The sequence below is a fragment of the Kryptolebias marmoratus genome, linkage group LG22 (assembly GCF_001649575.2).
Source record: "Kryptolebias marmoratus isolate JLee-2015 linkage group LG22, ASM164957v2, whole genome shotgun sequence".
Classification (NCBI taxonomy): Eukaryota; Metazoa; Chordata; class Actinopteri; order Cyprinodontiformes; family Rivulidae; genus Kryptolebias; species Kryptolebias marmoratus.
Window position 1 is genome coordinate 7980925 of NC_051451.1, and position 11915 is coordinate 7992839.

General features: G+C 40.0%; 1 protein-coding gene across 2 annotated transcripts; it reads right to left on the reverse strand.

Annotated features, from left to right (window-relative positions):
- Positions 1–1190: 1190 nt before the first annotated feature.
- Positions 1191–5518, reverse strand: adob (2-aminoethanethiol (cysteamine) dioxygenase b). Of its 2 annotated transcripts, none has more exons than XM_017434257.3 (2): positions 5247–5518; positions 1191–5163 (listed from the first exon to the last, which is right to left on the reverse strand). In XM_017434257.3, exon 2 carries the CDS (start codon positions 5003–5005, stop codon positions 4229–4231), a length of 777 nt encoding a protein of 258 aa, XP_017289746.1. In that variant the 5' UTR covers positions 5006–5163; positions 5247–5518; the 3' UTR covers positions 1191–4228. The 2 variants fall into 2 exon arrangements, with proteins under 2 accessions (XP_017289746.1, XP_017289747.1); XM_017434258.3 differs by having other exon boundaries at positions 1191–5166.
- Between the last annotated feature and the right edge of the window lie 6397 nt (positions 5519–11915).

Genomic DNA, 11915 nt, shown 5'->3' on the forward strand with positions numbered 1-11915 from the left:
CTACAGATTACATGCAGTCTAACACCAACTAGGTGTTGTGATGAGAAGCTATTTTATTTTCTGTTTTTCAAGAGTAGTCAGCTTGTAGGGCACCACAACTGCTTCCACCCGCGTCGATCATCATCATCATATGAAATAACTTTTTGTCACAAGAAAAAATAGTGGCTGGTAAAATATTTGAGTGGCTGGTAAAAATTTTTGTCCACCAGCCACTATGGCTAGTGGACAAAATTTTTAATTTCCACCCCTGGTTGAATGTAACTGACTTTTATGCAAGGGGTGGCCAAGGCTTTCTCAGGGGATCACATACAAAGAAAGGAAATTAGTTTGTTTCTTCCATCTTAAAAAAAAAAAACAAAACAGCTCAAAATCACCTTTATTGTTGTCTCACATTACTCTTACATAAAACCTTACCTTTTAATATTGTTCAATGCTAATGTTATGTTAAAGACTGGCCACCAGATTACACCGTATTTCTATTACCGTATTTTCCGGACTATAAGGCGCACTTAAAAGCCTTCAATTTTCTCAAAAAACAACAGTGCGCCTTATAATCCGGAGCACCTTATATATGTAAGAAGTCGTAATGTTTTAGTACGACTTTGGTAAACTACAAAGCTGCACCGCTTGCAGCATTAGGGCTCAGTCATAGTCGCGCAGGGCTCCGTGCACGGCGCGAGTGTGAAGGCGTTTATACTTGACGCTTACGTCGGTGCAGTATTCTCCAAAAAGACAGGGGGGCTGTTCTGTTTCACTTAACGCGCCTTATATATGACAAAAGTTTGAGAATGGATCGTTCATTGACAGTGCGTCTTATAATCCAGTGCGCCCTATAGTGCGGAAAACACAGTAAATGTTTTTCTAACCCAGAACCTTTGCACACAGTTGTTGTTTTATAATAATTCAGTCATTCAGTAAAGTTATTGTTTTCTTTATAACACTGATAAGTCCTCTCCACGCCAGACAAGACAGCTGCTTGACAGACGTTTCACTCAGTATTCCTCATGTACCCTAATCGCTTTCAATGCCACATGCAGTGACTTGTCAATCAACTGGGGCGGCCAATCGGGTGCCAGGGCTGGCCAAGTGGCACCCCGGCCATCCCTTCTGGCTCCGCCCCTGCTCCGGTGAAGTTTTTTTTTTTTTTGTGAGCTTCGATTTGTTCGGAATCACCACATTTTGAACCAATACACATTTCTGATCTTTATTTCGAATCACGTTGACAGGTTTTTTAAATCTGGCCGCACAGAAAAGAAAAGGAAAAAAAAAAAAAAAATCACAACACATTTTGAAGACAGCGATTCAGTGCACATCTCTCCAACAATCAGTCAGCGACACAAATTGTCCCTGAGGAGCCAAGTTTCCTAGAGAAAATCTAAACAAAGGAGGTTTACAGTTTTTATAGCAAGAAAATCTGAAAGTTATTTCATCTGACTGGAACAAATCCCGAAGCAGGAAGACAAGTGAAACACAAACGCTGTGTTCAAGGAATCTGGAAATTAGTACGCGATTCTGCGCTGCAGCCTGAAAACATGCCACAAATAAAAGCATCAGCTGCTGGAGAAGCTGCACAGTTTGGGACAAGGAGATCGTTACATCTGTAGGAGCTTCGGACTGAAGGTCACGCAGTAAAAATAAAAGCAGAAACAACAGACTCAGACTTCCTTACGTTCGATAGCATTTTGTTTTCGCTCGGTGATATCAGTTCGGTTTTTTAGGAGCCTCACTTCGACCGCATCAAACCACAAGTGCAAACGTCAGGCAGGGGGTTCGGATCTGTGGACATTTTTAGAAGATTTTCAGGCGATTCAAACCCACTCGGGTTTGGGATGGACGACAAGTCAAAATCTGAACAACAAGGAGATTTAAACCCACACAAAACTGGATTTTTTAAAAAAAAAGAAGAGATTTTCTGCTGTTCACATGCAAATGTCATCTTTTGGTGACAAAAAAAAAAGAAAAAAAGAGGGACTTTCTGTGGCTAAAAGGGGGAGCATTATGTTTTTGGCTGCATGTGTTTGTCTGTCTGTTAGCAGAATATCTCGTGAACTTGAGGGCAGATTTTAATGAACCCTTCACTGAATGCACATCTACAACACATTAATGTTTGGAGTCAACTTGATTCAAGATGGCTGCTGCTGTTCATCGACTTTATCGAACAGATAAAAGGAATAACCCGACTCGTCCACAAAACCCCCCTGTAGCGCTAACAGACTGCGTAGAAGGCTACATTTAAGGTTTAACTCGAAGTGCTGCAACTCATAAGAGCATCTCCGTTTAAAACTCTGGCATGAAAAGCAGCTTTTTAAAGAAAGTTAAGGCTTTCAATGCTAGAATGTGCGTGCAAAGGATATAAATATAAAGAAAAAAAAGGATATTTCTGAAAACGGGTAGTGTACTGCAGAGCAGTGGCTGTGGTTGGAATCTGTGTGACGCGCCACCTTTGGATGATTTTCAGTAACACATCCTAATTTCCCAATAAAACATATTTTTGTCGTAATTACGCCAAGACATAACAACGTAGGTCAATACGGACAAAAAGAGTCCATGTCTAAATTACGTTTGATTGGCCTGAATACCTCCAACCACAATAAGCCTTAGTTATTTCTTTGGGGTCACACATTGAACAGTTCAGACAGAGCAGCTCGCCGCCTCTCCTCCGGCCTTTTAAGGACCCAGAAACTCTTTTTACCCAAGTTCCTTCTTTTTAAACGTGACAGGCGATTACTATTTTGGTGCCAATTTACTTCAAACGCAGGTTAAAGAGCAGTGAACGTCTTGATCCTAGCAGCCGGCGACGTTACAACACAAACAGGACGTGCCCCGTACACTCTGAGAAATGAAACGTGGTGGTACACAACTCATTTATGTCAAATTTAGTGCTTTTAGTTCATTTTACAGTTAAAATAGGTGATTTTTGTTGTGTTTGAAGCAGAGATATTAAAGCAGCTGGACACTGGTTATTAAATCCAACTTAAACACTTTGCTTAAAATGTATTTTACTGGATGAAGATTGTCCCAAAGTGCTTTCCGTCCAGAGTTTGAGCTATACATCAAATGCACATATTTAGCACCAGACAGGAAACACTGTGTGTGTGTGTTTGAGTCAAAGGTCACTCAGAGGCAACACATTCATGTAAACTGCAAAGAAAAAAACTGATCTAACTCAGTTGATTTTGCCAATATTGAACTAGAATTTGGTGTGGTGGTAGCTGAGAGTCACCCCCGACCTCATACGCCACCAGATCGTACGAGGTAGAGAAGGGTCAAAGAATGTCTCTGTAGATTTAGCGATCACATCCCCGAGAAACAGCAAGTTTTGGTCAAGAGCATGAGCCGCAAAGACAGAAGGTTCTGCGCAGTTACTTGTAGGAATCGTGTTTTTTCAGGCTGAGCAGCAGTCGGCCCTGGCTGCAGGAAAATGTTCTATATCGTGTTATTATTATCTACGATGTACCCGTTTTCTTTTTGAATTTATTTTTTTTTTTTTTGCTGTTACAAGAACTCGTAACTCAGTAACATGTCACAACCGTTTTAAGCCATGACGGCGAGTTTGCTTTTAACGTTTCGATTTGACAGGTGCCAGATGAAAGTCCAGCATTTCTCTCGTCTCTGTTTTAGTTTTTAAGGAAATATAGTTCCACTTTTGTGGCCGCGGGACATCGTATCATCTCGGCTTCTACTCTTCTACTCATCGTACTCTGGTGACTCTTGAACGTCCTCACAGACAGTCGTGGTCAAAGATTTGCGTGGAATAACTAAAAGAAAAACCAAATGGGAGCGCTAATATTTTCTGCTTTTCTCAACACATCTTCGTTAAATTTGTCTCTGACTGACTGCCGACCCTTCTACTTGGTACATCAGGATGGTGCAAGTTAAATAATCTAAATATTTATGTTTTAACAGACATGTTGGGTGGAACCAGTTAATCCAACATTTTATTTCTTAAAGTGTACAGCCTGAGGCTCACATTTCTTTCTTATGGTTCACCTTCTAAACGCACAGAGCTGACAGTGTTCAGATTTGCAGGGCAGTAGTGTCAATGTTTTACATTCTAAGTCATAATTAAAACACAATTTCGGCCCTTAATTTGTATCTGCAGCTTCTGGTGCTGCTCATTAACGCAATCAGAGGGTCCATTTATTGTCCAGCCGAGTCCACAGAGCGAGGTCTTGCTTCAGAAACCAGACCAGGCTGATGGGGGGACATTTCATGCGAGTCAGGTGGATCAGAGGGAGACCTGCGGGCCCGGGTAGGGCTCCCCTCCGCACCAGAAGTTGGGAGGCTGGGAGATCTCCACGAGCCAGACCTCCTTCTCCTTCTGCTCCACGGCTTTCAGCTCGGCTTCAGTCACAACCTTGTAGTAGTGGCAGTCCCTGCCGTCCTCCGGGTCGTACGGTGGGGCCAGGATATCCATGAACGCCGTCGGTCCGTCCACGGCGTCGATCTGGTGGAGGTTGTCCCGGTCCGGGGAGAGCACACACGGGCCGCTCTCCTCCGTGTACTCCGCCGAGGAGCGGAGCACCGAGCGCCGCAGGGAGCCCACCTGGGCCGGGGGCACGGGCGGGGGCAGGTGCGCGTGCGGGGGCGCGCTGCCGCAGGAGCGCTCCAGCCTGTCGAAGCAGCTGATCCGGACCTTCCCGTAAAGCACTTTGAGCACGCCGTGCATCCCCGGGTGGTCGTGCAGCGGGATGGAGGCGCCGGTTTTCAGCAGGAACACGCCCATGCTGAACTGGTCCGTCTCGCAGATGTGCATGTAGGTGACCGGGGGCACCCCGTGGTGGTGGTACGGGAGCGCGCGGGCCGAACCGTCCTCGGCTCTGCGCGGGACGAGCTTCAGGTCCGCCGCTCGCACTTCCGTCATCAGGCTCTTCAGCTTGTTGTGGTTCTCCAAGAACGATTTGCCGGCCTCTTCGCCGGGTCCCGGCGGGCTCCTGAAGGTGACCAGAGCCTGTCGGGCTATTCTCTGGACGATGGAAGTCATGGTGCTGTCGGCTGGCATCATACCGAAGCAGGAGCCTCGCTGCCCGGGTCCACTGGGCTCTCTGGTCGGGGCTTCAGCTAGCGCCAAAGATCGTTTATTGGCGAGAAGATGCACTCCACTAACAACCTCCTTCGGATTTTAGAAACCTTTAAATGGCTTTACGAAGAAGTGCTCAAAACCTGCTTTAACAAAAAAATAAATCATCTTAAATACCAATAAAGTTCAAGTAGCATGCATTCAAGGAAATTATCAACATACTTACAAAAAAAAAAACGTCGTTTGAAGTCCAGCGATAAGGGCAATGCCCGACCTCAATTTTCTTTCAGTTTTTTCGGTCAGGCTACAACACACTGCCCGTCTAAACAGTCTGTGTGCTTTTCCTTCACGCATTCATTTACGTTTTTTTATAATAAACATAAGAGAGTTTAAATAAGGAAAAATAACATGCTCAAATTAACTATACAAACATTTTTTTAATCTTCGTGAGAATATAGCGGTCAGTCTTCTCGACTTCGGAACCCCATTTTTAAATAACTGTCAAACACGTCCGCAGAAGGCAGTTTACACCTCTGGAATTGTGGGAGATGTAGTTATCGTTACAAACATAACCAAGTGCCATTAGCTCCTTGTCCAAAAATGACAGACTAGTAACTGAATAAGCTTTGCTAGGATAGTGGTTTCTTGATGTTTAACCACAAACTAAACACTTTGAGTTATTTAATGTATTACTAATACGTCCGGAATTGAGATGTCGGACTACATTACCCAACATGCCTCACAGGCTTCAGCGTTAAGTGATCTTTCACCCTGATACTCTTCGAACACAAACGGTCAAACATGGACAACGGCCTTTTGTGTTGCCATTTTTGAAATTTGCCTGTAAACGCTTGAAATAATAATAATAATAAAAAAACATTCAGCTATAAATCTTATTTATTACAGAAATATTTTCACATTTTAGCATCGAAGTTATGAACTGATATTTTTATTTTGCCATGAATTGATCAAAACCATTTCAAATATACATACAATTTAAAACACTACAGGTTACGACCATGTAATATAAAATAGCATACCAAATTAAATATATCAGGCAGAATTTTTGCAATTTTAACACGTTGAAAGAGGTGAATGACTTTTACCACTAGGTTTTCAATTGTAGGTGTACACCAAATGATTACTTTTTTCTGAGAGTTTCATTAGGATGTGTTCACTGGTTCATGAGATATTTTGCTAACAGACAGACAGAACTGATTCCAACAGTTGTTGTTGTAGTTTTTAACAAAGATCTTGTTTGGTCAATTAGTGCTGAGATTATGAGTTAGGGATTAGTCTTAAATACTGCCACACCACATTTTAGCTAATTAATTGTAAAATTGACTAAGTTATAGCCATTTTTGTGTTTGAAAAGGTTGAATACCTCTGGCAGCCATTTTGAATGGAGTCAACTCTGAAAATTAATCAGTTGTTGTTGTTCATCTAATGATTAATTTCTGAGAGTCTCATTAAATTCCATCCAGTAGTTCAAAAGTTATTTTGCTAACAGACAGGCAAACAAACGCACACACAGACAGACAAGAACATTTTCGCTCACCTTTCTGCAGCGGGCAATAAATATACAAGAACACAAACGGGAAAGCTTGTAATTGAACCAAAACATAGTGAGCTCCCCTGTTTTGCAGGATGAGTCAGCAGTTTCCAGTTGTTTTACAGCCAAACCGCATTAAAAAATGACAAATATCTACGACGTGTTTTTCGTCACTGCTAGTTCAGATACTGTTGAATCATTGATGCTAAATGTAAAACATGGCATTTAAAAATAAATTAATTGAATTTTACAGGGACTTTAAAAGCAATGTTATCCATAAATCATTTACTGATTTAACAGATTAAATTCACAACCCAGTGAGACACTCTGACCCCTTTTTAAATAAACCCACTTCAAAGTGGACGTCATATTTATCCCCAAGGTGAAGGCAATAATGTTTTGACTCATTTGTCTGTAGTGTTAGAAAAATATATCTTAAACCAGCTGATGGATTTTAATGAATCTCTCAGAAAGTAAACACTGAACAAGCATTTTCAGCTGGTTCACTTTGAAGGTAATCTATTTTAAGATGGCCGCCACAGCCAACTGACGTAAGCAAACGCAATCATAGTTATAACTCAACCCATCTGACATATGTTGGGCTAAAATTTGGTGTGGTAGTAGCTGAGAGTCATCCTCAACACGCACTAATTGATTGTACAAAATCTGTTTTCTAAAAGCAAAACATTCTGTCAGATTGTCATGATGGCTTTAGAGAAAACAGTTCAACTACAATGGCTCTGGTGGTGTTAACAGAAGAAATCCTAGATAGCATGGATAAAAGGAAATTTGCAATTGGTGTATTTCTAGATTTCAAAAAAAGCCTTAGATACCATCAATCATGATATCTTATTAAAAAAACTGGAAAGGTATGGAATTAGGGGGGTAGCATTAAACTGGCTTAGAAGCTACATTGGACAAAGGAAACAATTTGTAGAATTAGGTAATCAGAAATCAGATGTATTAAACATAACTTGTGGGGTTCCTCAGGGGTCAGTGTTAGGCCCCAAATTATTCAATTTGTATATAAATGATATAGTCAAAGTATCAAACCTGATGAAATACATTATATTTGCAGATGATACTAATATCTTCTGTACTGGCAATAACATCCAACAACTCCCAGAGGTGGTCAATACAGAAATGAAAAAAATACAACATTGGTGCAGAAACATAAAATTATCACTTAATTTAGAAAAAAAACCTAAATTCATAATATTTAGAAACTGTAAGAAACAAGAAAATAATGCAAATAAAAGTATTGACAGTATTGATTTACAACAAATTCGTGAGATTAAATTATTGGGTGTTATATTAGATGATAAATTTAGCCGGAAATCACAGATTTGCCAAGTCAAATCAAAACTAGCCAAAAGTGTTGCTGTTTTGAGGGGAATAAGATCTGTCCTGGACTACAAATCTTTGTTTATTTTGTATAATATAATCATTGCACCATATTTGACATATTGTGTGGAAGTCTGGGGCAATACATACAAAACAAATGTACAGCCGTTGTACATCATACAAAAAAAATCAATTAGAATTCTCCATAAAGTGGGTTATTGGAAACATACAAACCCATTATTTTTTAAGTCAAATGTACTAAAATTTTAGGATATTGTAACTTTTAAATCCGTACAACTTGTGTTTTAAGTAAGAAATCATCAGTTTTCACACAATATTCAAAACATGTTTTGTGACAGAGAGGAGAAGAAAATTTTTAAAAACAATGTATTAGAACCAAAAAGAGTTTTTGTTTATCAGTATGTGGAGTAGATTCATGGAATGGATTGAGTGATGAGTTAAAAAGAAGTACAAATATAAACCAGCTTAAAAAACTGTTTAAGAAGGAGCTTATTGGGAAATATGTTATGTAACATGAGTGTTTCAATGACCAATAATGCTATTGATGATATAAAATGTTCAAATAATTGTATATTTAAAAATGAGAATGTGAGATTTAAGCGCCATGTAATGTGAAAATAATTTAAGTTTATTTGGTGTTTGGAGAATCAAATGTTTATAAGTTGATGAATATGTGAGGGGCAGGAAAATATAAGATCTTGAATCTTTTACCTGCTCCTTTTAGAACAGATAATGTAAGATTGCATGCCAATTGGTCAAGACAATTTGCTTTAATTATATATATATATATTTTTTTTTTCTTGCTTATATTTATTTTGTCTGTTCGAAATAAAGAGAAAGAAAGAAAGAAAGAAAGAAAGAAAGAAAGAAAGAAAGAAAGAAAGAAAGAAAGAAAGAAAGAAAGAAAGAAAGAAAGAAAGAAAGAAAGAAAGAAAGAAAGAAAGAAAGAAAGAAAGAAAGAAAGAAAGAAAGAAAGAAAGAAAGAAAGAAAATTTTCCAGTACCTATTACAGTCACCTCTGCCTGACAGATTTTAATGAAACCTTTAGAAAGTAATCCCTGTGCATCTAGAAGTACATGTTGTAGATCTACATCTACTACTCATTAACTTTTGGAGTCACTCCAGTTCAAAATGGCCACCACCTTAGCAAAGAGAAAAATGGCTCCAGCTTTACAGACACTGAGCTGTGGTAAAAGCTGAGAATCCCTCACAACAAATATGCCATGGACTACACATTGTGGGATATCTTTGCCTAAAAGTTTGTCATTTACTGTTGACAAAAAAACAAAAACTCGTAGCACCTATCTCCTGAATGAGCCGGATGTTTTGATTTGGCCGAAACGGCACAAAGTACACAGAAGGAGTTAGGTTGCAAAAAAAAAAAAAACGTCCAAAGAAAATGGAAAAATCAAACAAAAGCAGGAAAACGCCAGCGTGGATGCTGACACAGCATTTCTTGAAGTATTGTTGGAGTCAACCCTGTTTGTGCGGTCACAACATGTCACGTTATATGAGCACAACTCAAGTCGATTTAGGGAGCACTTATAGTAAAACAAACACCAACCCTGGACAAAAGTCCAGTAAAAGTGTCAAAGTGTTTATTTGTGAGATTTATGACATCATGTTCAGATCTGAGTTAGGAGCAGGAGACAGAAAACAGACAGAAGACATCAACAGGCTGTAATGTTTGTTCTGTTTACAGTTCTGTTATAAATATACAGGGCTGTGTGTGTGTGTGTGTGTGTGTGTGCTGTTGCTCGGTCAGAACTCATCCTGTTTATTTAATTTGGACGGTGACCCTCGCAGGGCTTCCATGGTTGGGCTCCACACTAGGACCGAAAAGAGTCCGGACCCCGAATCCCCGAATCCCTGAATCACGGCGTCTATTTTCAGCCCGCCTTCACTTCCTGCGGATGAAAAAAACAACAACATATTGCTTCGGGAGAGGCGTGACGTCACGCTCTGACATGCTCGGCCATGTTTTTGTGTCACATTGTGAGTGGGTGGGTGTCAGATCTTTATCAGGCCGAGGCTGCAGAGCTGCGTGTGTTTGTGAGATCTCCACGCTGGTGTCCTACAGATTCACTCTCACAGACTGAGAACATGTTTTATTTTTATCAAGGGGGTGTCAAAGTGAGGAACTCCGGCTGAGGGAGGGAGGCGGGGGTGATTCAGAGAAGGAGAAGTTTCCCTATCAGGGTTCATTATCGCCCAGCGCTGATGCTTTTGCCCATATGTGGGTGTGTGTTCATGTGTATGTCTGTTAGCAAAGTATACCACAAACTACTGTGTTTTCAAAAATCTGTTGTCTATGACAGCCATCTAGAGTGGAGCTGTCACCAAAAGTTATTCAGTTTTAGATGTACGTCTAACGATTACTTTCTAAAACGTTTCATTGAAATCTGCCCAGCGGCTCAAAACATATTATGCTAACAGACGAACACGGACAAAAACATTGTTTGCCTTTGTAATTAAAAAAAAAAAAAATTAAAAGACATTGTTCTTTGATCGGATGGAGGAAATAATTACCGAATCACCTTGTAATTTGCTGACGTAAAACCCAGTTTTGCACCAATCTACAGATAAAAAACAGCTGATTAGTTAAGAAGCGAGCTGTCAGACTTTAACAGGCTGGTTGACAGGAAACAACAAGAGAGCTGTCAGCTGAAACAATGGTTGTTTTTTAAAAAAATAAAAGAAAAACTGTCCAGAAGAAGCTCATTAAACACTAAGCAAAACATGCTGGTTGTTCCCTTTCAGCTGGCTGGAGAAAGGGGAAACATCGGGTAGATTTAAACGAATACTAGGACAGAAAATCAAGAAGGGGAAATGAACAATGAACAGGAGGCAATATTTGTAAGCAGACTAAGAAATCAGCTAAAGGAAATGAGATTTCTATCCAGAAAATTCACAACAAACCATCATTAGAGCGGAAGACGTGGATGGTTGGGTTCAGAGATGAGTCTGACCAGGAGACGGTCCTGGGACTTTAGTTTGGTTCTGATCCAAGAAACATTTCCACAGTCACTGATGAACTGGGGCTGCACATCAGGTAAAGGAGCAGGGGACATGCACATCTATATTTGAAATTCAACCCAATTCAAGATGGCCGCCACAACTAATCAGCATTGGCAAACACAAAAATGATCATACCTGATCATACCAAAATGGCTCTCAATATAAGATGAGTTTAGTTTAAATCTCTGGTGTTTTTAAATCTTTTCAGAACTTTTGGTTTTACATGTTTCCCTTTTCCATTAATTTTAAACAGTTTTATTATTATTATTTTTTTTTAATACCAGCAGTGTTTCATACTTCATTTCTACCGGCTGGTAGTTGACGTAGCAGCACTCAAATTCTCAGGCAGTTCTCTTGAATTTCTGTCTCCAGCATAATTTTATCACAGTCCATCTTTGAGTCTTTGTCACATTTCTGGAGTTATGGAGAAATGGTTGAGATTGGCCGGTTCTGTTCATCTGTCAGCACAGAAGGAGGACGGTCTTTCCCTGCCGGTGAGACGTGCCTTTAGGGGGTAATTATTGCTCGCTGCCATGAAGAGTAAAGGTAACCTTGTAATTGCCTCTCTGTGTGTGCATGTGATTGTTTGTCTGTCTGTTAGCAAAATAAGTCATGAACCAGAAAAGATTTTTTAATGAAACTCCCAGAACGTAATCACTGGATGTGCATCTAAAACTGATTAACTTTTGAGGCCAACCAAAGTCAAGATAGCTGCCACAGCTAATCAACTTTAGCAAACACCAAAATGGCTATAACATCATCAATTTTACAATCATTGATCTACAATACGGAGTGGTAGTAGCTGAGAGTCATCGCCAACACATACTTTGAGTGCTAATGGATTGCACATGATTTAGTTTTAAAACTTCACCATTAATTATTGGCAACAGCTCTGTAAACCATTGTCATCAACCACTTGACAGGTTTTGGTGAAACTTTCAGAAAACATTAATTTAGTAC